At 45.8% G+C, this 25,427-nt stretch overlaps 4 protein-coding genes across 6 annotated transcripts in view; 2 read left to right on the top strand and 2 right to left on the bottom strand.

The window, feature by feature from the left end:
• Positions 1-728: 728 nt before the first annotated feature.
• On the top strand, positions 729-5,055 carry LOC111074029 (myosin-8). The gene is made up of 5 exons (XM_022366653.2): positions 729-1,067; positions 1,133-1,578; positions 1,643-2,066; positions 2,127-4,746; positions 4,809-5,055. The coding sequence occupies exons 1-5, from the start codon at positions 968-970 to the stop codon at positions 4,948-4,950; spliced, it is 3,732 nt and encodes a 1,243-aa protein (XP_022222345.2). The 5' UTR covers positions 729-967; the 3' UTR covers positions 4,951-5,055.
• On the bottom strand, positions 4,929-7,189 carry LOC111074055 (myogenesis-regulating glycosidase). Its single transcript, XM_022366684.2, has 2 exons — positions 5,369-7,189; positions 4,929-5,291 (listed from the first exon to the last, which is right to left on the bottom strand). Exons 1-2 carry the CDS (start codon positions 7,143-7,145, stop codon positions 5,092-5,094), a joined length of 1,977 nt encoding a protein of 658 aa, XP_022222376.2. The 5' UTR covers positions 7,146-7,189; the 3' UTR covers positions 4,929-5,091.
• A 583-nt stretch (positions 7,190-7,772) lies between these two features.
• Positions 7,773-25,427, bottom strand: part of LOC111074039 (furin-like protease 1) — a 61,881-nt gene continuing 44,226 nt past the window's right edge. Inside the window, exons 2-10 of one of the 2 annotated variants that reach the window (XM_041595159.1) lie at positions 18,356-18,601; positions 18,151-18,279; positions 17,207-18,081; positions 16,952-17,125; positions 16,762-16,880; positions 15,370-16,632; positions 14,630-14,796; positions 12,457-12,532; positions 7,773-8,784 (exon numbers count right to left, since the gene is read on the bottom strand). In XM_041595159.1, the coding sequence (XP_041451093.1) occupies positions 8,006-8,784; positions 12,457-12,532; positions 14,630-14,796; positions 15,370-16,632; positions 16,762-16,880; positions 16,952-17,125; positions 17,207-18,081; positions 18,151-18,279; positions 18,356-18,601 (3,828 nt within the window). In that variant the 3' untranslated portion in view covers positions 7,773-8,005. The remainder of the gene's footprint in view (positions 8,785-12,456; positions 12,533-14,629; positions 14,797-15,369; positions 16,633-16,761; positions 16,881-16,951; positions 17,126-17,206; positions 18,082-18,150; positions 18,280-18,355; positions 18,602-25,427) is intronic. The other variant, XM_041595158.1, reaches the window with a different exon arrangement.
• On the top strand, positions 18,751-20,555 carry LOC111074078 (NADH-quinone oxidoreductase subunit D). Of its 2 annotated transcripts, none has more exons than XM_022366724.2 (2): positions 18,751-18,990; positions 19,061-20,555. In XM_022366724.2, the coding sequence occupies exons 1-2, from the start codon at positions 18,810-18,812 to the stop codon at positions 20,437-20,439; spliced, it is 1,560 nt and encodes a 519-aa protein (XP_022222416.2). In that variant the 5' UTR covers positions 18,751-18,809; the 3' UTR covers positions 20,440-20,555. The 2 variants fall into 2 exon arrangements, with proteins under 2 accessions (XP_022222416.2, XP_022222408.2); XM_022366716.2 differs by having other exon boundaries at positions 19,055-20,553.

The following is a 25,427-nucleotide window of genomic DNA, read 5'->3' as shown; positions in this document are numbered from 1 at the left end:
CTTTGCCCCGAGTACGAGTATATTCCATTAATAATTCAAACGGTTTGTTTTGTTTTGGGTTCACTTATTATCGCGCCCAGATTTCATAGCGTACAGCGTAATCAGTTATGGGCAACATATCATATCAATGCGGCTTAGATCGTTCGGTGGGAAGTCGTGGCACGCCAAGTTGAATGGTAAATAGCTAAGTTACATTTATCCATTTATCAATCTGACTCCAAAAGTTTCAGAATATTCGCCCGATCACGAGCAAATTTCAAACGATCAAGGACATTCTCCCGATCACAAGGAGGCATGACACGCCCAGATCGAAACAGAAATGGCGGAACTATAGCGGTTTAATTAAAAATTGGCATGAAAATAACGGTCAATCTGTGGCGGCCCCACAGCGATTAGTTCATGAACTATTTTCAGTAAGATTCATGTCCAAAACATGTCCGATGCATGTCCGATTCATGTCCTTAAATTTAATTTTCTGTTATTACAGCGCCAATACTCATCTACATGTAACAGTGCCGCCCTCATGTAGGCAACGGGGATATCTTGTACTAACAGACTGTCGTATCGATAGTTGTGTCGTATCGATAGCTGTGTCGCATCGATGATTGTCGCCACCTCGCTGTGCTGGCACACCTTGTAAAATTAAAAGTAAATTCCTACCTGTGCCGACTCCTTGGCAACGGAACGGAACCCCAACCCAGCAGGTGAGGCGTGTGCACTCAGGCAAAACGTCAACGAAAAAGGCGCCTGGGAACCAAACATCAACAGAAAAAGTAGCCGAGCCCCAAAAGTGAGAACAGATTCAGTCAAACTGTATCGCAGAAACACACACACACATACGCTAAATACCAACAAACGCGGTGGCGCCAAGTTTAAATTTCGTTTTGAAAGTTGTGCAAATTTGTATTTGAAAATTGTTTAGTTATTCGTAGGAGAGTTTCGTTTATTCTACACACCACAACAGACGATGGTTAATCGCACCAAGGCGTCGCGGTCTCTGGGCGAAGGTGATGCGAAGGAAAAGGACCAAGATCAGGTCTACTGCGTGGTGCTGCACGTTGTGGAGGGTAAGACGCACATCGAAATACTCGAAAGAGTACTCCTAGCTAATGTGTACCTTCGCCATCAATAGCCATCAACTTTATTGGACGCGATGGCGAACGGGAAACTATCGTGATGAATGCCGCCCTCAATACGGTGGACTTTGAGGTGGAGGGCACACCCTCGGCGACGGCAGAGACGATAATCTTCAACAGCAACTGCATCTGGGAGTGCGACATGGCGGGCATCAAGCGCATCAAGACGGACCATCGACCCGTCAAGCTCACCTTCTTCGCCTGCAGCAAGCACCTGCAGCGCAAGCCCATTGGCACCGTTCTGCTGCCCGTGCGTGGCCTGCCCGTCCTGACCTCGACCAGCAACACCACCCCGCTGCAGCTGAAGATGTTCTGGCACAAGCTGATCTGCATCAGTCCCGAGTTTCGCTCCCACAAGCCCGAAGTGCTGCTCATGCTGGCCATCATCAAGAAGTCCATACTGCACAACAAGGACTTCGAGCATCTGCTGCAGGTTTCACATGTAAGCCAGAAGCGACTGCGACTGCTATATTGATATATATATATACCCCGTTTTTCGATTTCAGATCAAGCAGCCACCAACGCCGCCACTTAAGTCGCCCGGTCACTCGATCACTGCCAGCATGCTGCAGTCACAGGCCAATGTATATGTGCAATCACTTGTGCAACTGGGTCTGCTGCAGGTGGGCAATGATCCGCTGATCGATTGCGACATCATTGAGGTGGTGCTGCAGTTCAAGAAGCTCAAAAACTTGGCCAAGCTGGTCAAGTCGCTCAGCAACGGCAAGGAGCCAGCCAAATCCATTACGCTGGTGTTCGATTTCGTTGGCAATGTGACCAACATTGAGCTGAAGACCAACGATTCGGATGCCTACATGCTGACCGATGTGCTGGGACTCCGCTTCAAGTCCTCCCTTCACAGCATGCGTCTTTATTTCCAGCGCATATTCTATTTACCCATAAATATGTACGTGAATGGCACGGCCATTGGTGAGTACTTAGCCTGCAGATTACTTACAGTACTTACTCCCGATTTCTGCCCAATTGTAGCCAACTACCGCATGGACTTTGGCAAGCTGCTGCCGGCGGACAGTTACTTTGCCGAGAATCGGAAATTTGTGCGCAACGGCTGCCTGACCTTCAACCGCTTTGGGCGCATGGACAGCTCCCGGGACATCAAGCCGCAGATGGAGTACTCGTTTAGTGTGGAACTCAAGGCCATTTACTCACGGCCAACCAACGCTCTGGAGGAGTCGGAACAGTATCGGCCGGCAGCGCCTTTTGTTTTTACAAAAGAACAGCAGCCCAGTGACTCCAAGGATCCGACGCCTGACAATGGCAGCCTCAATGTGGCTGCCACGGAAGAGGTCCTGGATGTACGAGCGAATGCAGAAGGCGATCCTGTGTGCGTGGGCAAGGACTTTCGGAGGCGAAAGAAGTCCACCAGCCTGACCTGCCAGCCTGAATGCGGCCAGGACAGCGAGGAGGGCTTGGTCAGAAAGTTGTCCTCAACAATCGCGCGAAAACCGATTGAATCGAATGATAAGCCAAAGAGGATTAGCAACTCCCTGTTCCAATATTCCAATGATTGCAATGCGCCTGCTGCTGCTGCTGAATGTCTAGCCATATACAGCAATCAAAAATTCGATTATGACGTATCAAAAGACGAAAGCAGCGAAGGGCCCAAGGAAGAGCTCATGGTGGATGGAAAGGAAAAGGTAGAAGCTTCGCCAAATAATGTGGAAAGAATCGAGAGCCAACAAGTGCCAGCCAAAAGACCCAAAATGAAGTCAGAGGCGGACAAAAATCCCAGCAGGGCAGCTGAAACGGAGGTCTCTATGGAGCAGTTGACCAAGCTGTTGGGGCAGGAGGTGGAGAAGCTTACGAAGAGCGTTGAGATTATCGAGAACAGAAGCCAGCAAAGCCAGCATAGAAAATCCAGAAAGATGGAAATAGATCTGGACGAGGATCCCTTCGAAAGCGATTCAACTCTATGCTCCATTCGCAGAAAACATCTGAGGAAGTCCTCGAAAACGGAACAGAGATCTGCCACGTCCATAAACCTATCACACACCAAAGAAACAAAAGAGCGAATACGACACTCCTCGGGACAGAAACGAGTCGTGGAGGAAAGTCGTGTGGATGAAACGGACGCTAGCATGGAGTCTGCTTGGCCCGAGGATTATCCAGCCCCGAGGGAGAATCTAAAAAGGACATACAAAGTCAAAGTGAAGCACAGCGACATAGATATAAATAGCCTGACGGAGTGTGAGGTGTTCAAAGTTCAGCGTGGTAAGCGCAAATCGAAATCCGAGATGCGGCTGCCCAAGCAGCCAGAGTCCAGCACAGAGCAAGTCTCCGGAAAGCCAACCAAGGCTAAAAGAAAGGGTAAAATGTCCATGACTGAGCTCAGCCTGCGGGCACGTTGGGTCGAGGTGAACAAGGTACAGGCGCAGGCCCTGAATGAAACGGAAAAGTTTCTGGAACAGACATGCCAGTCCGAGTTGCGTGAGGAGCAACAGACTTTGGAGCAGCCAAAGTTGGTCGAATCCAAAAAGAATATCACAAAAGTGAGGTCGAGTAAGGTGCGAATACAACGGGATTCCGATGCCGAAGACAATTTGCATGCTGGGAATGCGAGGGAAAATAATGCTGCACTTCCAGTCGAGTCGGCAGAGAGCTCCGTGTCCTTTGTGGGCTCGGAGAGCTCTTCTTTGCACGTGATCAGCTCACAGTCAAGCGAAAAGCGTATAAAGCGGATCATCAAGAAGATGAGAGTGTCCAAGACAACAATCCAGGAGGAAAATGTTGCACCCGGAACGTTCAATGTGTTGCCAGAAAAGCTCGTGAAAAAGAAATCCAGTGGAAAAATACCCGTCGAAGTTGTGGAATCATCAGAGCAGTTTGAGGAACCAGTTCAGAGTCAGCACAAGAAAAAAGTCAAGAAGAAGCGATCAAAGCCCGTGATGCAGCAGCAATCAGAAGATGACGATGATGTAACGTCCATGGAGACAGTGGTTGAGCGGAAATCATCCAAGAAATCTGTAAGGGAGTCCAGTTCCCGCAAGTCACTCGAACGGACATCATATGTGAGCGCCTTGGATCAATTTTTTAGCCCTGAAAATGTGGGCGACACGTTAAAGGCCTGGCGCCAGCAACAGATACAGCTCTTTGAGGCGGAACTCGAGCGCAAGGAGCAGCAGTACAAGAACGATCTGCAGCAAATGGAATACCAGGAGCTGAACAAGCACATAACACTCGATGAGACATTGGCCAGGAACCAGGCAATCGACGCTTACGAGGCCAAGTTCAAGGAACTGCAGCAGCACATCAATCAGCTGCAGACGGAGATTGATGAACAGGTGCGCCTCTTTGCCAGTCGCAGTCAGGAAATGCGCCAGGAGAACAAGCAGCTGGAAATGGAGAAGACGAAGCTGAAAGAGCGCATCTTTCACCTGGAGACACAGATGCACGAGCTGCGCGGCCAGGGCAAGGGCTCCGATGACAGGGACCTCAATCACATACTCAAAGAAATGCGCTCCCAGAACGATCGATTTGTGGAGCTGTCCAAGGAGAAGGAGCGCTACAAGAAGCAATGGCGTCGCTCGGCCAAACAAGTGCACGACCTGAAGCTGGCCATGCACGAGAAGAGTGCGCAAATGGATGAAGGGTAAGGGGGTCTTAAACACATTCAAAGGTAAATTATTGTACATAACAAATGTTTCGTTGCAGTCCGTTTAATCTGCGGCAAATACTGACCAAGGACATGCAAGAGTTTGAGGAGGAGTTCGGACACCTACGCCATACCAATGGGGTGACAAGTTTCTCTGTTAGCTCCCTGACCGGATCGGGCGATAGTTCCAGCAATTTGTGAACTGCAGCGACTGTCGTGTCTTTTCTTTTTTACCAAATTAACTGTGCGAATTTTTTGTTTATTTTCTTTGTTCAGTTTTGTTTGTTTGAGTAATAAAATTTTGCGATTATAATGTTAATGTTAATTTTTAATTTTAGTTCTTCAGTTCAACTGAAATCCCACGCGCACAAAGTAGGGCAGTGTGTCCAGTGGGGCGGGGTAGTCCATGACCCAGATGGGGCCGCTGTACACCTCATCGCCATTGCCATTCTTCCACTCACCGGCCGGCAGGTATACATCCCTTTGGGTGGCGCCCTCCTGAACCACAGGAGCAGCAATGATATCATCGCCCAAAAGGAACTCTGCAGAGAGTGAGAGAGAGAGAGAGAAATAAATGTGTTGGGGAAGAGAACACATTGATTCGAAAGCTAATACTCACGATCGTAGATGCCTTGAGCCACCGTATCGGTGGGTGCAATCCACCAGAGCGGGGGATTCACCGGTTCGCCCGTCTCCACGGCCCGCTTGAACAGCTTCATGATGTAGGGCGTGTAGTCGGCGTGCAGTTTGGTGTGCGTCTGGCTGATGGCAATGGTCTCGTTATCGAAGTTCCATGGCACATAGGAGAACTGGAGGGCGGGCATGAAGACATTGGCCTGCAGCCAGCGCAGGAAGAGCTCCTTGTTGGGGGGCCGCTCGTTGTAGCCATTGCCGCCAATCATGTCGGGTAGGACAAGGGGATAGCCGTTCATGTTCATTTGCAGCATCGTGGTGATCAGCGTGATGAGGCCATTGTTCCAGCCCCATTCAGAGTCCTTGTCCACGATGCGCACAAAGATGGGCAGGTCCTGGGTGTTTTGGGCAGAGCGAACCTCCACCATGTCGCCGAGGGCAGCCACGGTACGGAGATAGTCGCCAACGGCCTGCAGTGGAGTCACCATGGAGCCGCCGTCCTGCAGCACGGGATCACTGGGCAGCCAGCTGGCCTCTCCGGCATCGAACTTGAAGCTGTCAATGCCCTCCTCATCCTGCAGCCGCCTCAAACGCTTGGTGAACCACTCCTGGACCTCAGTCTTCGTAAAGTCCAGAATGGCGGCATCCTTGGGCTTGCTGTTCCACCACTGTGTGTCCGAGCTGCCCTCATGGTCGAGTACCAGGTAGCCCAGTGCCTTGGCCTCGTCATAGATCGCCGTGCAATTGTTGTTGATGAAGGGATGAATCCACAGGGTAACACGGAAACCCAATGCCTTGAGGTCATCGGTGAGGGTCTTGGTCGCCGGAAACTTGTTCTTTCGGAATGTCAGGGCACCGTAGCAATCCTCCCAGTCATCATCGATCTCCAGTTGACTGTTGTTGAAGCCATTGTCGAGGATCTGCTTGGCAAAGTCGCGTATGACGGTATCGTCGACCTCCGCCTTATACAGCGCCCAGGTGGACCATACCGGATGCTGTACCATTCGCTCGTCGGGGTATCCTGTGGGCTGTCCCAAGAAGGTCTTCACCGCATACTTGTGCGCAGCCTTGGCATCCTTGGCCACTGCCACATGGTAGACGAACTTGGCGGACGTGACACGCGGATCGTACGGCAGGGCACTGATGGCACTGAAGCACAGCTTGCCCTCGTAGCCCGCAGAGTTCTGGTCGATGAAGAGCGGCGTGTTGTTCTCCACATACAGGAAGACTCCAGCGCTGTTCAGCCAGTAGCGCTCGCCCACACCGAAGTTGTCCAGCTCCTTGGGCAGATACGAGTAGTTGCTGTGCGTCTGACGCTCCACGGGCCAGTAGTGCTGCTTCTGTTCGGGTCCGCTGAACCAATGGGTCGCTCCCGTGTTCAGGGAGAAGCAATCCCTGGGCTGCTGGCCCTGCAGCACCTGATCGCGTGCCACCCGCACATGGGTTACATCGCTGCCAGTGCCCACAGCGACTCCGCTCTTGACCAGCGTAAACTCAATGGTGTTGGTGCCATCGGTGAGCTGGTAGCCACCCTTTTCCGTCTCGACCAGATCGCTGGTCGTGGCAAAATTGTCAAAGGTCACCGTCTGCAGGCTCTTGTCGCCCTTCATCAGCTCGTACTGCAGTTTGTCGCCGCGTCGCAGCCGCACATAGATGTTGCTGTTGGGGAACTTGTAGCGCTGTTCGATGCTCTGGCAGGCACTGGCCACACTCCAGAGACAGCAGCCGGCTGCCACCAGGAGTAGCAAGTGTTTCGTGTGCATTCTGAAAGGTAGATCTCACTGGGAACGACTGATGAGCAGACAGCGCAGGTGGGAGTCTATATGCTTTTTATAGCCCGGGTGATAAGGAAATCGATTGAGAAACAGCGCAGAGCCGTGTGGTCCCATAGTACACTTAGCGTAGTCGTGACATACAAATAAAGCTCTTGAGAATTGTCAAGGCAGTGCTCTCAGTGTGGGAACACTTGAGAAAATCACGACTGATAACCTGCCCCAGATAAGCCCTAACATCTACGACTTGAATGATAGCCTAGGTAGCAGCTTGTATTATACACATTACTTAATTGATAGCTTTCCACTGTGATTGCAGTTCCCTAGCGGAAAGATAAAGATAGGAACACCCCGGGCATTCGTGGCATTCGTAATCAGTGACCAATGACTAAGTAGAACAAAATTTTCCAAGATTTTGAAGGACGTCAAACACTTGGGATAACAAAAGAATTTTATTGTATTGCATTGTATTTCGCAATTATTAGTTTCAGGTTTCCATTGTCTAGTAGTTTCCAAAAAGAAAATTGTTCAAGTTCTGGTGTTTAATTCAATTGGGATGCCAAGAGAAAAAAAATGTTTAAATTTAAACATATATATTTTAATTTATTTTTTTTTTTTGATTGTTTTAATACTTTTTAATCTATGTTCGGAGTTTTGGTTTATACGTATAACAGTGTGTGTAATAGTGTGCGTAAAATGTAACAAAATATTAACCAAAAATGGTGAATCCGTCAATCAGTTTGTTTGCTGAGAAATATTCACCCATTGCTGATCTGGTGGTAAAAGTAGCTAAATGCAGATGAGGTCTACACACTCACACAAATAAATATATATATAATATGTATGTTTATCTAGGGTGCCAGGTGGTTGTTTTCCCGCTGATCATCGTCGTTGCCTGCTTCGGAAATGTCTTCGGGTGGCGCCTTCTCCGGCTGTATTTCGTCCCGATACTCCAACACTTCCTTGGGCTTACCTAATATGTGTGTCCTGAAGAGCTCGTCTTCGTGCTCCTCGTCACTGTCGTCGTCGGCCATGAGGGCCACCCGCGAGTAGAGTTCACTGGAGCGCGCCGCCGTTGCACGCCGGCTGTAGACAATGCCCCCGGCCACGGCCACACCCATGAGGGTGAGCACCACGACAATCAGGAGCAGCACCGTTGTTCCCGTCATGTATTGCAGTGTCTGCTCGTGACTGGCCTCCTCCTCGGAGACTTCTACGACAGTGGCCATGCCCGTGCTGCGCACCACATAGGCATAGCAGAAGGTCTCATTGAGGGTCTTTCGCAGCTGACTGCCTGGCGCACAGGTGCTGCACTGGGCGGCCAGGGGCCCGTAGCAGGCCAGGCAGCTTTTGTGGCACACGGCGCATATCCGGCTCTGTGCCACCAGCAGTGGCGTTATGAGCGGGGAGTTGCGACGACGACGACGGTCCTCTGCCTGCAGAGGGTCCTGCTTGTCGTCTATGCTGTTGGAAATGTTGTGATGATCTGTGCCGATGCTGGTGGTACTGCCCTCTGTGCTGGCATCATCCAGTATATCATCCTGATCCTGTGCATCGTCATGGGGATAGGTATGCCTGGGGCACTGATCGTAGCAGAGGCCCTCGTAAATGTACGCCGGATCCTGGCACTCTGTGAAAAATGGGAGCGAGAGAAAACACACACACATTAGTAACTGTTGCATCTCTGTATCGGGGATAAGCTAAGAGATGGATTTACCTCAGAGACAGTGATTAATGGAAAAGAAAAGAATTGGAAATTAGTTGGTTAGCAGAGAACAGAATGGAACATGGAAGCTCAGCTCAACAGGGAATTGAAAGCTATGCCATAATTAAGCTGAGCTTCAGAGGAGAGAAAGCTTGAGAGATATAGATAAAATAGATTATATAGAAATGGCAGCAACAAAAGAGAACTTCTGTATGTATTGGAGATTGTTTTTGTTGGAATGGACACCTTTTTGGAATAGTATCGTATCTCTTTCTCTGAAACACATCTAATTTATTAACAACAAAAAATTCAAAAAAATGTTTGTTTTAGTTAAAGCAAGCGATCAGTCCGATAAAAACATGCTCGAAAAATTAGCAAGAAAAGGAGGCAGTGTGCGCAATTGTACGATATATGTTTGTGTGTGTGTACAGGACCAGGACCAGACCAAACCAAACCAAACCAGTGTTGGAAAGCTACTCATGAACATATGGAATTGAGGAGGTGACAGAGTGAAACAGTGTTATATAGAAGGTTAACGGTAACGAAATAAACGAAATTAGCAGTGGGTTAATGTCGGACTTCACTTTCCGTTTAAATCCAGAAAAGAGAGTGAACGAAAAAAAAAAAACAAAAAATACTTAGAGAATGGAAGGAAAATTTGTTGTGCGAAACTCACCTTGTCGTTCAATCAATTCTCAAATTCTCAAGGGGAAAATATTGTAATTCTGAAATGCAGTCAAAGCTCGAGAGCTTGGAAGAGTATGGAGGACTGAAATGAACCTCCGCGTACGATTGGCATGTTTTTTTTGTTTTGTTTGGAGCATGTTTCGCTTGCTTGAACTTAACTTTTTGTTGGATAATAAATTTGCTTCAGCTTTGGTGTTACTTTTCTTTTTACGTTTTCAATGCATTTATTAATTACTCATACAGTAGATATATATATTTATATTATATAGATAGATATATACACAAACATACATACAAAATTGGTTGAGTGTCTCGAATGACGCGAATGGCATTCTCAATTTCAATTTCATTTTCACTTTCTTTACAATTATAAAAGTTTTAATTTCATTTTTTCGTGTAAGCATTAATTTAGTTCTGTTTTTGTTTTGTTCCAATGTTATTTTACAATTTCGTTCATTAAATCTTTAAAGTTAATACGATTTTTGTTTATTATTGCTAATTGCTACCCCAGGCCCTAGTACCAGTTATTATTTGTATGCTTTAATTTTCTCCATTGAATTGTTCGTTTTTTAGTATAAGGCTTAAATATTAATTTGGCTTTTTTGTCTGCTAATTACTTGTGGATGAGTGATCGTGTCTCAGAGTTTATTAGAATTTTCCTCATCATTTTTTCCCTATGCTTGAAGATAAATAAGTACTGCATCCATTGTGCTTGTGTGCGTTTTTGATAGACAAGAATAGAAAATAATATTCGTATAGAGCGAAATGGGTTTTTGGATTTTGGAAATGGAAATCTATCTGCTGTTAATACGTGGTGTTGTTGTTCTGCATGTGTGTTTGTTTGTTTGTTTACTGGTTTTGGTTAATATATTTCCTTCTGCTAGTGTAAGTATAGTAAGTATATGCTTGAAGAATAAAAAGGTTGTTTGTTTCAACTACTATTCTGTTCGTTGAGAGAGAAATGCTAGTTCTTTTCTTTAGTTTCATTTATGTATATTCTTATGTAAAATGTGTGTTTTTTTTTGCTAATTACAACAACAACAAAAGAGTTATTCTTTACTTTTCTATAAAATTAACATTTGATATTGTTTAAGGTTTAATGTTTAATGCTTATTGTGCGGTTTACGATATGATTATTCATACAAAAGCAAAATGCAAAGACCATGGAAATCAGGTAATTGTTCAAGTAGAATTTTCGTTAAGTAAACTATGATTTGTACCGAAGAAAAGACTCAAAGAAAAAACCTAATAAATGATATGTTGCTGCTTTTTTGTTTATAAAAAAACGATTCTTCCCTTTTAGTTGGGGTTTTTCGACTGTGGCTTAAGAGAGAATTAAATATAATTATTGCACTCGCGTTGCCTTTTGATTTGTTGTTTTGTGTTTAATATACGATTTAATTAAGCAACAAATTTTTAACAAAGATATGTGTGTGTGTGTTTTGTGTGTTCGTGTGTGTGTGTGTGTGCGTTGTGGATAAAACAAAAGTTGATTTGTTCGTTATATAATCATTATTATTATTAAGTGTTTTTTGATGACTTATTTTTGATGACTTTGCGAAGAAGAGTTAAAGATTCTGTGTCATGTTGCAACTTTGTTGAAAACTGCAGGAACTTGTTTTTGTATAAATTGTTTAAGTATATTTATAATTATAATTAAATTTTTTATTGGTTTATTTTATTTATCGGTTGCTGCCTACGGTTTCATTATCCCCCTTCCACCCTTAGAATTTACGTTATTTTTTTTATGACCTTTTATCTGTTTTTTTTTTTTGTTCTTCGTATTACAAAAATTGTTTGTTTTTCCTTAAATACTAGAAACATTAGTTTTGGTTTATCTTTTCCCCTGTTCCAAGATTTTTTGTTTAGTTAATTGTTTTTTTTTTTTAATTTTAAGAAACAGTCTTTTACTATGAACTCTAAACTGTTGATGCGGTTGTTCTCTGCTCTCTACAATAATTACTCGAAATATAAGGACTCTCAAAGGGGCATAAAGGCGGAAAAGCATAAGCTGGAAAAGCTGTGGCGTACTGTTGTGGCTGTTCTGTTGCAAAACTACTTTCCTGGCTTGGCAATATCTGAAATAATGCATTTAGTTAGCAGATAAACTATCTATATACACACACACAGATCGGACAGATCGGCAGCAGCCAGTTGCAGCAGACAGTGCATCACAAAAAACTGTGCACAGGCAAAACAAAAAACTCCAAAAAAAAAAAAAACAAAACAAAAAACTAAACAAAATTTTAAAAAGAAATAAAACAATGTAAAATGTAAAACAATCAAATAAATTTGAACTAAACTCTTAAATTAAATTAAAATTGATGTAAATATATAAACTATATATATTTTGTTGTTTTGTAAAATAGATGCGTTTGTGTGTGTCTGTGTATAAATTGCTAAGAAAATAATACAAACAAAATTTGCTTTGTGCGTCCCTTGGTTCCTAAACGAAGCAATACAAAAAAAAAAATAGAACAACCTTTCTTTTCTTTTATCCTCCGACCACGCCTACAAATATGTATCTGTGTGTTGGTTTGTAAAACTACGCTTACATTTAAATTTAACTACAAAAATTTTAGTATATATTTTTTGGACTTGCAGTGATTTTTCCTTTTTTTTTTTTTGTTGTCATTCCTACTCTATTTTTCTTTTGTTTTTTTTTTGTTCAGCTGCCATCAAACTTTTAATTGGAATTTCTTTGTTCTCTCATTTTTTATACAGAGTTTCGATTTATATTTCGATTTTATACATCGATTTTTACCCTCTTTCTTTCTGTTTTAATTGTTTATTTTTTGTTGCTAAATTATCTAATGCTTTTGATGATGTTGTTCTTGTTGTTGTTGTTGTTGGCATGTTTAAAGTTTAGATAGAAGATTTGCATGATCGTAATAAAGAGTATTGACAAACCTAAGCACTTTCGATCGCTCCACTTAAGGCACGCAGCGGTGTTGCTTCGATCTTGTGTCATGCCCACATCGCCCACCTGCAAAGAAAATGAAACAAAGCAAAAAGAGAACATGGAAAATGGATTTATGTGAATAAAGATATATTTTTTGTAGATATAGTAAAGAGTATTTATTAAAAGAAGAAGAGTTTAGAGTTTAGAGATCCATGCACTATAGACGTGGACTTTTTGGATCTAAAACTTATTCTTTAGGGATCTGAGTGATATAACTGCTTCTTCTCTTTAGGAACTATTAGTTTTCGTAAAGGAGCCTACCACCTTTAGATCATGATTCCATGTTTAAAGTCCTTCCGTTTGGTATTAATTTTAAATCATATATCTTTTTATTCATTGCCTTCTACACAATTTCATGAATCGTTTACTGATACTTTAATTTCTATTTATTTAAAACTCTCAAGACTATTTTACGTTGTGGCTCTGGTACACCCATTTTATAGCTTAAATTGTTCTTAAAATCTGTTTAAGTTTTGTCTGTGGTTTTTTTTTTGGATAAAAGTTTTCCCCCCATTTTCGCTGTCTGATTCCGCCACTTGGACGAGTACGAGTATTCCTAGTGCTACTCATAGTTGTGGTTCATTGCATGTTGCCGCACTGTCTGGCATTTTAAGTACTTATGTATGTATGGGTGTATGTCTGCCTCCTGCCTCGTGCCTCAGTTGTGTCTCCGTGAGTGTGTGTGTGTTTATTTATGGGCTGCCCTTCCCAAAAATGTCTGTCCTCCGGTCTTTGATGTGCCTATTCTCTGTCCTCTGATTCTCCGACCCGTTCGTTGGTATCTAAGTTCACATGCAATGACGTCGCGTGCAGAGAGCGCCAGAGAGCGGGACAAAGGGTTTAAAAAACTGTTTGTTATGCAAAAAGAAAAGTTTTTTTTGCTGCCAGTCCAAGCGGCAGGACATAAAAAACTAAGGTCACTGCACTCTTCCTTTATTACGGGCACGGGCACATCCTTTTTAACCCCAGAATGCAAAAAAAGGCCAAGAGGACGGCTTTTTAAAGGCACAATAGGTGCCAAAAGGTTAAAAAGGGGTTGCCTGCCCCCCCCCGGGCACCGGTGCCTGCAGCACTTGAACGCTTGGTTCGTTCCTTTCGTTAACTCCCGAGGAAATATGTAAAAATTGGTGTATTTTATGCCCTGCTGCCCCTGACACAAGCGAAATCTTGGCCACGCTGGCTCTCTGCCCAGTGCCGCAAAGGAAATTTCCTGGAAAATGGTTGCCAAAAAAAAATGGAATTAAGATGCAGCGAACAGAGACCAAAGTATATGCTCGACGAGGAGCTGGTGGTATGCTAAGTATTTGCAAATTTATGGGACCTATTGAGGGAGTATTTTGCGCAAAGGAGTTACCTCATTTTAATAACAAGAAAAGAGAGTAGAGAAGAGAAGAGATGCATGCTGCCAAAATAAACTTAAACTCAACTTGAAACTCAAACTCGAAGGAATAAAGCTACCTGCCACACACAGTTTGCAAAGCATTAGATATAGTTGTAGAGCGACTGCCCATATATCATAGTAAATATATGTATATCAAGAAAGCCACATGCAAGCACGCAATGTTGTGCCCCGATTCGGATGCGGATTGGGATCGCTATCCGACCAACCATCTACGAAGCACTGCAAAACCAAAAAATCAAAAAAAAAAAAAAAAAGAAACAAAAAGCCAGTAACAATGTAAAACCAAACTACAAAGGTAATGATGGGGTGAAATACAGTGAAAGCTCCTCTAAAAGAAAAAAACCCTTTGCATTTTAGATAATTCTTTCTTGGAGCAACTTTTTTATCGGTGCGCAACTCTTCTATTAGTTTGGGAGCTCTTCAAGTCTTTCTACTGGCTGTTGCACACATTTCCATGGTTACTACTCCTAAAATTTCATTAAAACTCCTGCAAATTCCACTCAAAGGAGCCTCCACTGTATGCATAACTTGATTGGAATGCAATCTGCTTGTGCGTTGAGTGATTCATAGCTATGCATGCAGCCCTGAGATAAGAGTATTCCACGCTACAAGTTGCAATTACATCAGCGCTTGCGCTTGCAGTTGCAGCTGCAACCACCGCATCCTGCGTCGGATGTGAGGATAACCCAGTAAAGGATAACCGTAAGCAAACCACTCACCTGCTGCATATTCCGCCATTGGCCGGTGACCTCGTACTCGATGTCATTGTGTGCCATATCGTTGCCATATAAATTAAATTGATTCTGTTGGTTGACATTCGCTTGGTCCTCCGGCTGTGCGGGCGTCTCCGTGCCATAGAATATCATGTCCCATTGTGTGATTTGTGCTGCAAAAGTCACGGTAGAGCGAGAAGAGAGAGGGGAGAATTGGAAATGCATTTAGTTATTGCCATAGCAACCCATAGAAATATAAAATGTGTAAAAAAATAGATACAAGAGATACGAGAATACTACATGAAAATCTATACAAAATCAACAGCAAACATCAAATGGAAAATGAAAAATATTGCACAATTTTCTATGATATATTGCAGCGATATTCGAGTTTGCAATTTGCGGGTGCAAACAACTGAAGTGAAGGGCCAATAAATCTGCCAATATACGAGTATATCAAGTATATCAAAAATCAAGTGTCGAAGGCTAAATGCAGCTACAAAAAAAAAAAAAAGAAGAGAAGAGAATAACCCAAAAGCAAGAGCTGGAAAAATCATTTTTAAAGTTGCACTTTTGATTGATGCTTGCTATAGCAGCCAGCAAGTGCTGCCACTCAGTGGCTGTCAAACTTGAATTTTGACAAGCACCCTAAAAAAAATAAAAAGCAAAGGTTGAAACGAAACGGGAGCAGCTACTCCCTAACGAAAAGAAAAACCATAAATGACAACCAAAAAAGTAGTTTCTACCATTTGGTCCATTGCTGTTCTTCCTGGCATTCCCCTGAGCGGCGGAGGAGGAGAATGAGTCTTGGACTTCCACTTCGACGGGTGCCATGACCCCAGCGGCGGCCATTAGCAGCTGCTGCTTCTTGAGTATCTTCTGATCGGGCAGAAAGCTACTCCCTCCAGCGGGTAAATCAGGCAGAAAGCGACTCCCTCCAGCTGGCAGATCTTCCGGCTGAAGAGGCTGCTGCATCTGTGAGGATGGCGGCGGCACCGATGGCGATTTTTTGGTATTCCCCTGACGACTGTTCCCCCCCGTTGTGGGTTTGAACATATCCACCTCGAACTGCTTGCCCTGCTTGCGCGGTTGGTTGTTGCTGTTGGCTTTGGTCTTTGGTGCAGTGCTTTCGTAGGGCTCCAGCTCCGGGAATATCGCCTGTATCTTCTCGTATCGCTCAAAGAGTTTGGGTATACGCGAGTCGGTGTCCTGTCCCTTGACCTGTTTGGTCGCCTTTACAGGCAGATTCTGCGAAGCGGAGGAGTTGCGTCCCCCACTGTTGCTGCTGCTGCTGCTGCTACTGCCACTGGAATTGATCTCCCCAACAACCTTGCGGCCCTTGTCCTCGTAGGAGGAGGACTTCTCTCCCGAATTGGCCTTGGGTCGCGGTGTCTGCACTCCATTCCTGTCCTGTTTGTTGGCCTTCGCCTGCTGCTGCGATATGCGATAGTATTTATTTCTGCTGGTGGTGCTGCTGCCGCTGCCGCTGCTGCTGGCTGCTGTGGTGCTCTGTATGTTCTGCTCCTTTCGGTTGCCTCCTGCATTGTTATTCTTGCCATTCCTCTCCTTGTTGCTGCCACTTTCCCCGCCCTTGGGCTTGTTGGCCTTGTTATTGGACTTCTGATTGTTCCCTCTGCTGTTGCTGTTGTTGTGATTATTCTTCCCAAGTATCACACCATACGTGGCCGAGATCTGCTGATAGCCCTGCTTGATGGGTCCCGAATTAATCAAAGGATTATTCGTCACAAAGCTGGACTTATTCGGCGTTGATTTTCCGCCCAGCGGCAACTTGGCCCCATTCGCCGGTGTGTTGCCAAAGTTATTCGGTGATATCCGCGGATACTGCGGCGAGTAGATCTGATGGAGATTGCTGGTGGTGCCACTGCTGCTGGTATTGGGCGTGGTGGCCTCTGCACTATTTGCACGCGGCACCGAAATGGGATCATTGGGATCGATGGTCAGTGTGGTGCCGTAGAAGATCAAAGACCACTCTCTGAGCAGAGCATGGCCTGTGGGTGTTTTTTTTTTTTTTTTGGGTGAGGGGAAATGAGTTCCACAAAAGCGCAGCATGTAAAACGTTTCGTTGTTTAAAATATAAAGGAAACACACAGACACTCGGCGTTCAGTTCAGTACATACCCATATAGCGACCCTCATTGTGAATCTCCAGCTGCCAGTTGCCACGCGGCGACTCGCCCCAGGTATGCACCGACATGAAGGGCCACTGATTGAAGCCACTGCGCGAGTTGTCATGGACACTGGATAGTAGGGTGATAGTAGCGGTATTATTTGGGTGAAAACATATTTTTTCCAAAAGATAAATCCTTACCGCGGCGTTAGCAGCGTCACACTGGTGTTGGCTGGCGACCTTAGATAGAGCTGAATGTCGCCTCTTCGCTGGGATGTTAGCGTTATCTTCGCCTGGACATGCTCCAAGTAGTTCACAGAGCGGCAGTGTGCGACAGTCAGCTGGAGCGTGATGTGTGTGCGCGGCGGAATGACCCTAAACGAGGCAGACAATAAAAAAATCCCATATTTAGTATGCCAATGATATTCCGTCCCCGCAGAGACTCCCTTCGCTTACTTGTCCACATGGGGGGCATTGATTTCGCAGCGTTGCTGCTCTGGCACTGTTTTCCAGTCGCGTGCCACGCGCACCATCTCAGCGGCGTCCATCAGGCCATAGCCAAAGGAGTGGCTAACCCGGCGGCCCACTCCGTTGCGCGACCAGCTGGGATCCTTGAGGTTTGCTGGCTTGGCGGTGCGCACCACAATGTGCTGAAGGTCGCGCCATGTGAGGTTCTGATTCGATTGCAGGACCAAGGCGGCAATGCCGGCGGCCAGCGGGGCCGATGCGGAGGTGCCCGTGTGCGAGACGGTGCACGAGTGATGCAAGTCTGTGGTGACCACCTGCTTCTCGCCCTGCCCGCCGCTGCTGTAGGTGGTGGCCAGGGTGGAGCTGCACTTCTCCGAGTACCAGGGCACATGGCCCTCCTCGGTGGCACTCGATATGGACAGCGTCCAAATGGAGTTGGTGTAGCCATCGCAATTGCAGTTATCCTGCTCCCGGCCACCGTTGCCCGACGCCCAAATGAAGATGCTGCCCTTGCCGCCACGGCCCTTGGTGGTGCCCTCGATGAAGGCGCGCGAGGCCAATTCGCCGGGTCCGTCGACCGTCTTGCCATCGTCGTCCGGTCCCCACGAGGCGCTGTAGATGTCAATGTGCTGCGGATTGAGCGAGAGCGAACGCGCCTCCACAGCATCGGTCACATCACCGTCCAGCATCCGCACCCCGCCCACACTTGCCCCATACGCAATGCCCACCGCACAGAACGAGTTGTTCGCCGTGGCAGCCACCTCGCCAGCACACCGTGTGCCATGCCGATTCGAGTCGGTCATGTCATAGTGCGGCATGGGATCATCATCGTGGCTGTTCACATCATACGAGGCTTTGCGATCCTTCAAGGCACAGAGCACGAAGTTCGAATTAGTTTCCTTTGGGATGAGCATAGTTTGCGGTTTACTTACATAGTTCTGTTCGATATCTGGATGATCCGATTCGAGGCCATCGTCCAGTATGGTGACAACCACACCCTTGCCGGTTATTCCCTGCTTCCAGGCGGGTATCACATTCATATCGAGGCCACCGCCGCGATTCTAGGGGATTGGGGATAGAGAGACAATCATTTTGATTTGCTGTTTGGGTGGATCTGTGTTGTTGTTGTTCCCTTACCAAATACCACATCTGCGGCCATTTGGCATCGTCAAAGGGCATGGCATCCACCTGCGACATGGCACGCGATGAGGTTCTGGAGGGTCGCATGCGTATAAAGTCTCGCTTGGCTCGGGACTTGGCCCTTTGCTGTTTGGCCCAATGCACGCGCTCATCGTCATCGAGACGCGTCTGGTGATGTGTGGCAGGTGTGAGGGAACGCTTCGAGACCTTGTGATGTGCAAAGTGATAATGATCCTCAAAGATCTGCCAAAGTAGTGCAAAAAGGGTGGAAAATTGTATTAGAAATTGCTTCTAAAATTAAATTAAATTCACAATAAACAAAGCAATACTAAAAAATAAGGTAATATTTTCCAGAAACTTCATTCAAACTGAAGCGAACTTCAGTCTTGATTTATTTTTGTGCTGCATAAAGTCAACTTTTTCGTGCTCCAAACAGTTTTTTTCGCTCACAATGGAGGGCTTTCGTCGCTTGGCTCAGAATCTGTTCACACCCAAGGAAATTACACGCTTTCTGGCCATGAAGAACCGCCTGAGTCAAAGGTTTTTCAATATGGCAAAACTAAAGACAAATTTTGGCACACAATTTCTGGGCACTAACCTAAAGTCACGTTTCTTCTCAGCGCATAAAGAGAGTGAGTGGTAAACCCCATCGAAAGTTGATAGAACTCTACTCTACCCAAAAAAAAATGCCCACAGCAACAGCAGAAGATTGTCCCAAACAGAAACCCGCACCCGAGTGTGAGGATGATTATGGTTACAAGCCAGGGCCACCCTACGAGCCAGGCGACACACACTACTGGTATCCGGATCCGGAGTATCTCAAGGAATATGCCAGCGTGGTCATGTATCCCACCGGGCATCAGTGGCAGCAGCGGCCCAAGGCAACGGGCAAGACGCCACCGCCAGTGGATCGCACATTTCGCACAAAATTCATCAACTTTGGGCCCGCCCATCCGGCGGCGCATGGCGTGCTGCGTATGATCCTGGAGCTGGACAACGAGACGGTGCTCTCGGCGGATCCGCACATTGGACTGCTGCACCGCGGCACTGAGAAGCTGATCGAATACAAGACCTATGTGCAGGCATTGCCCTACTTTGATCGCTTGGACTATGTCTCCTGCATGGCCAACGAGCAGGCCTACGCCCTGGCAGTGGAGAAACTCCTGAACATCGAAGTGCCACGTCGTGCGCGCTTCATACGCACTATGTTCGCGGAGATAATGCGCCTGACCAATCACACAATGGCCATATCGTCTTCGATCTTGGATTGTGGTGGCATTACGCCGCTCTTCTGGTTGTTCGAGGAGCGCGAGAAGCTCTACGAGTTCTCGGAACGTGCCTCGGGGGCTCGTCTGCATGCCGCCTACATCCGTCCGGGTGGTGTGGCCTCCGACATACCATTGGGCTTCTGCGAGGATCTGTATTACTTCATCAATCACTTCAAGGATCGGCTGGACGAGGTGGAGGATCTGGTCACAGAGAATCGCATCTGGCGCATGCGCAACATCGACATTGGGCGCATCACAGCGCACGATGCCCTCAATTACGGAGCCACGGGTCCCGTGCTGCGGGCCTGTGGCATCAAGTGGGATCTGCGCAAGCAGCAGCCCTACGATGCCTACGACGAGGTGGACTTTAATGTCGTTGTGGGCTCCAATGGCGACTGCTACGATCGCTATCTCGTCCGCATGCGTGAGATGCGCGAGTCGCTGGACATCATCCTGCAGTGTATCGAGTGCATGCCACCGGGTGAGATCAAGGTGGACGATCGCAAGATAACACCCCCACAGCGTAGCAACATGAAGACAGGCATGGAGGATCTCATACATCATTTCAAGCACTTTTCCCAGGGCATCTTTGTGCCGCCCGGCCAAACCTACACCGCTGTGGAGTCGCCCAAGGGCGAGTTCGGTGTCTATCTGGTGTCCGATGGCACCACACGTCCCTATCGCTGCAAAATACGTCCGGCATCGTACGCCCATCTGGCGCTGATGGCCAAGCTGGCGCCCAATCATTTGCTGGCCGATGTGGTGGCCATTATTGGTTCCCTCGATATAGTCTTTGGCGAGATAGATCGCTAAGAGAGTCACTCAAATTTAATTACTACATGTACATGGTACAACTACATACATACATAGATTGCTGTGCGTGTCATTCCAATTAAAATTTGGATATTTATTGTTTGGAATATTCATGCAAAAATTCCACTGATTTACTCTTCCTCTCTCTCTCTCTGTGTGTTTTCCGCTGTGCGTGCCGTGCCACATGTTTGCGCCAACAATTTTGCTTGTACATTTTGTTGTTAATTGAATTTCATTGTTTCGGGCAAATTCTTTAGCAAATTGTAATTTAAAGGCTGCGCACAAAAGGCCAGAAACAATTTGTAATTACAATAACCATTATGCTGACAGCATTAGTTATGTATGGCCATGCCATCGCTTGGAATTTAAATCTTGCTGCCAGGCCAAGGATTCTCCAATTTTAATGGCTATCCTTTGGCTTGCATGTTGCATCCATACATTTATGCATGCATGGTAAAAAGTTTTTGGGAAACTGCTTAAAAATTCCATGTCGGCACTTGTCGGCACTAGGCAGTCGGCAGGCAGTATCTGTGGTGTTGACAGTCGAAAATTGGGCGCCTTTCACACTGCCAAAAACTTGCACATGACTGCTGCTTAATTGCAAGTGTATTGCTGCTCTCTCTCGCTCTCTCTCTGTCTGGACCCCATAAACAGGGGCCAGCGTATTACAAAGCACCTCCCATACATACATTTGAACGCATCATTAAGCGCTTTGCAAACATCATTCGAGAGTCAGGGACTAGGGGCCCATGGCAGGTTATGTGCCATGAACGGTAAGGCAGTGGGAGAAGGAGAGAGTGCAGATATCTATGCTGCGCTACGGAATTTATTCGTTGAAAAGCGACAAAGAGAATGCCCGAGCATGCTCGACAACAAAATACACGCCTTGTGCGTGACGGTTCTACTCGCAGATCGACTGCCGTATCCATTAGCAGGAATATGTAAAGTGATCAGAGCTGTGCACAGCTGTGCCTACCCAGAGGTCTCACCTAACACCTTAACATAGCTTGGAAGGCGCAGGCCTGTAGGCCAGTGGGTCTTCAGGTGAACGCCTAAAAGTATGCAGCACGCAATTTATTTATGCCTGCCCCTGCCACAACAGCAGCAGCAGAGCAGCAGCAGCAGCGCACTATGGTCCCAATGACCACTTTTGTTGGCCAAAACCCATTTTTCAAAAGTTAAAAAATAACCGTGGTTTTGATCACTCTGTATTAGAAAAAGAGTGAGCTTATAAGTTGCGTACCAGAAATTTCCATAGATGGCGCCACATTCGCAAAATCTGCTGTGCAACCCAGCTGTTCTTGCTGAACAGCACGCGCAGTGAAAAAGTGGCAATTTAATTACAGTTTTAAATCTCTCATAAATTGAAAAATACGATTAACCGATAAAATTTTTTGATTGAATCTTAATTTGTTGGGTTTTTACTACGTGTTTTGTATTGTTAACTGTATCTCGTAGTTGTGATGTCTTAGTACTTTTAGGTTAAAATGAGTCCTTTTTTTTAGCCAATTTTGATTGAAAACTGATTTTTGAAAACGTATATTTAGTGAGTCCCACCTAGTCCCACCTTGAAATCTATTGTGTGATGTAGATTAATAAATTCTTGTTGAAATGTATATAGTAAGAAATACCACATTTGACCACAAATCTTAAAATTTTCATTAGTAGAATATAACCTCAAAATCAACAATACAGAGTTGTTTGGCGTTCTTTTTTGTGCTAAAACAATAAGTTGAATGCCCAGAGAAGGCTTAATTGATTCGCAAGGCTGTACAGAACCCAGTAAGAAAACCGCAAACTTTCTGACCCAACGAGCACCCTGGAAAACGCGTTTTCCACCCTGACACAAGGGTTTTTCCCTAGGTGGCAACAATTACAAAAATTTTTTGTTTTCAAATCAAAATTTGTGTTGTTTTTATGCGTGCCACGCCTTTATAATTTTAATAAAAATTAGTTAAACTAATTTCTTAATAAAACTGTTATAATTACTTCCTATTCCCTATCATTAACTATTTTTTAATATGCATTATCAAAAAAAAGGCGGTGCCACACCCATTTTTTTTTGTAAATCTTCTTCCTATTGATTATATATATACGATACAAGAAACTAATTTGAAAAATCTTGTTTCGTTTTCGAGTTATTAATTTTGGCCAACAAAAGTGGTTGTTGGGACCATAGTGCAGCGGCAGGATGTCGCCGTCGATTTGGCAACACCGGAAGCGGCTCTCCCTCTTCTCATTTCCTCCATGTCTGTGTGTCTGTGTGTGTGTGTGCTTGGCATGTGTTTGTCATGAATGGGATGCGACTCGAGCGTTTGGGGGCATACATACGTGTTGACACCGGCCTCCCCATGGATGGGCTCCCTTACCCCTGCCCCATCACTCCCCTCACATTCATGCCACGCGGCTGGGCAACTACTAAAATTTTAATTGCTGCCACTCCTCTATTCCTTTCCCCCTCTCTCTCTCTCTCTCTTTGTATCACTTCAGCATCCGCTCGCTCTCTCTCTCTCCCTCTCTTTCTATGACTCTAACATCCGCTTTACCACTGCCGCTTGCTCTCCCTGCCGCTGCTACTCTATGTATCTTCCTGCAGCCTCCTCTCTCTGTATCTCCCAGCAGCTTCCTGTCTCTATCTCCGCCCCTGCGTACGTACGTGTGACCCCCTTCCCAGGCCACAAAGCTCGTTTAGTTTTTATGCTTCTCGTGGAGTGCCTCATCCGGTAGGGGCCCCCCTGTCCCTCTTCCCCCTTCCGCTGCAACTCTCTATCAAGTTTATTAATTTATGCAGCACACACACACACACACACACACACACGCACGCACACAGATACACAGACACTTGAATAGATTTGTTTACTTTCCGCCTGCTGCCATGCATATGCAATTTTTGTCCAACATTTTAATTGAGTTTGGTGGAAAAAGTTAAGTTAATACCTCGCTCTCTCGTGTCCTCGTCCTCCTACTCTCTCCCAATAGACAGGCAGACACACACACACAGCCAGGCAGCACGCACACACGCATGTGGTAGAGCAGCCCAAGGGTATCATCATAAAACGGGAAGCAGGAAGGGCTGTGCTATGATAGGCGAGGGTATGGATACTCTTGCGATATTATTGTGGAAATTATGGCTATGCCTAGGCATCCATCAGCCATAATCGAAGCTATGCCGAATTCGCTGAACGAATAATATTCCACAATTTCTCACTACTTGTAGGTTTATATTTTGAAACAGTTTGTATTGGACCTAGATTTTCTATGAACCCAGAACCCTCGAACCCAGAGGGTTTTATTTATTTTATTTATTTAAATGGTGAATCAGAATATTTGTTTGAATTTACATTCCATCATACCCGCCCCATTAAAGGGTATTCAAACACGCTAAACCTTCACGTGTGGTTAGGACTGGCCATGGGCTTAGTTTTAATTGTTTTGTTGCGGTTTCAATTAAAATTGACTTATGGAACGACACTCGCCTGCTGCTCCTGCTGCTCCCGCTGCTCTTGTCGCCTCCTGCCGCTCTGGCTCCAATCAAATTTAAGTGCCACAGCATTGCACGTAGATACATTAATAGCTAGTGGGGGAGATACAGCGGCGTTCCGCTTTTATGTGCCAGAATATTAACTTTTACAAGCCATTGGACGCTCTCTCAGTGGAGACTCATCAGAGTGAATGAGTGACGTGCAAAGCATATGGTTTATTCCCCAACGAAGGGGACACACTCCTGGATTACATTTTCTAATATCCAAAGCTGTTTATTGAACGGGGACTTCTCCCCTCTCGCATGCTGCACAGCAAACCGCAAGAGCAAGCTAATTTTCTAGTGCATTTGTCACCGACAACAGACGATGGGCGATGGATGGACATGAAAAGCAATAAAACCACGAGAAAATAACCAAATAGAAAGACAGACAGAGAGAGAGAGAGAGAGAGAGAGAGGAGAGGAGAGTTCTATGCTGGTGAGAAAGAGCGCGCTAAAGCGCTAGAGCTGGCGGGATATGTTAAGCTGTGAATAATGCCCGCTCTTCCGCCATGGAGTAGCTTTTAAAATTGTCAACAATTTAATTAATCAACTCGTGGATGCAGCCAACGGATGGAGGCGTCTCTGATAAATTGCTGAAACTGGGAGGAAGAATTAGCTGGAGGACCTTTGCAACCCATGCGGCATCATGGGTGGCAATGTGACTTGAATGCGGTTTATATATATGCATATACACATAAAAAAAAAGGACACAAGCCCTGCGCTCAATTGCCAATGAGAATGGTTAATTTCTTAACACCGCAAATGAAGGGAGAGCAGGAAGCAGAGACCCCCAGGCAGTAGGATCCTCCAGGTGGGAGACAGCCAGCCAGCCAGACAGGAAGCAACAACGAGGACGACCCTACTCGTATATAAATATGTGCACCATTTAATTAGCTGCTAATTAATTTAGACCCAGCTGCCACTCCAGTCAAGGCAAAGCATTTCCACCACCCCCCCTGTCAGGGGAAATGCAGTTTGGATTTTCAATTAAGTGGGCGGATGCGGAAAGTCGCTGGAATATGGGCATAAGTAGTCTCGTCGACTCGTACTCGTACGAGTCCTTTGCTCCCAAACAGGGAAATATTACACAGTGTTAACGCCTGTGACAGGTGCTGGTGAGAGGCTTGAAGCACTCTCTCTCTCTCTCTCTCTCTCGGGGGCGCCACCAAGTGAAATGCCGTGAAAGCGCACGGCGGCTACGAAAGCTGTAAACTGTCACACAGGAAAAGCTGTGTGTGAAAAAGGTGTCAACAGCAGCGAAAGGTGACTGCGGGAAGTGCCCTGATCCCCACTCCCCACTCCCACACACCCCACTGCCAATCTCCGAAAGTGTTAAAAATAATTCAACAGTCATAAAAAATATGCTGTTGCATTGTCAAGCGGGAGTTTAAAGATTTAATGGCAGCGAAATATTTTTATATTGATCCTAGGATTTTTCATATATATGTATATTCTTTGTGCATTT

Source organism: Drosophila obscura, unplaced genomic scaffold, assembly GCF_018151105.1.
Source record: "Drosophila obscura isolate BZ-5 IFL unplaced genomic scaffold, ASM1815110v1 contig_4, whole genome shotgun sequence".
In the NCBI taxonomy this organism is placed as follows: Eukaryota; Metazoa; Arthropoda; class Insecta; order Diptera; family Drosophilidae; genus Drosophila; species Drosophila obscura.
The sequence above is the reverse complement of the archived record's forward strand: the minus strand, read 5'-3'. Positions and strand labels throughout refer to the sequence as shown.

Bases quoted from the DNA above. Each gene is read 5' to 3' on its own strand.
- LOC111074029 (XM_022366653.2), top strand. From the start codon at position 968: ATGGTTAATCGCACCAAGGCGTCGCGGTCTCTGGGCGAAGGTGATGCG. The intron at 1,579-1,642 runs GTAAGCCAGAAG...TTTCGATTTCAG, and splicing joins ATCTGCTGCAGGTTTCACAT to ATCAAGCAGCCACCAACGCC. The intron at 2,067-2,126 runs GTGAGTACTTAG...GCCCAATTGTAG, and splicing joins CGTGAATGGCACGGCCATTG to CCAACTACCGCATGGACTTT.
- LOC111074055 (XM_022366684.2), bottom strand. From the start codon at position 7,145: ATGCACACGAAACACTTGCTACTCCTGGTGGCAGCCGGCTGCTGTCTC. The intron at 5,292-5,368 runs GTGAGTATTAGC...CACTCTCTGCAG, and splicing joins GGCTCAAGGCATCTACGATC to AGTTCCTTTTGGGCGATGAT.
- LOC111074078 (XM_022366716.2), top strand. From the start codon at position 18,810: ATGGAGGGCTTTCGTCGCTTGGCTCAGAATCTGTTCACACCCAAGGAA. The intron at 18,991-19,054 runs GTGAGTGGTAAA...AAATGCCCACAG, and splicing joins CTTCTCAGCGCATAAAGAGA to CAACAGCAGAAGATTGTCCC.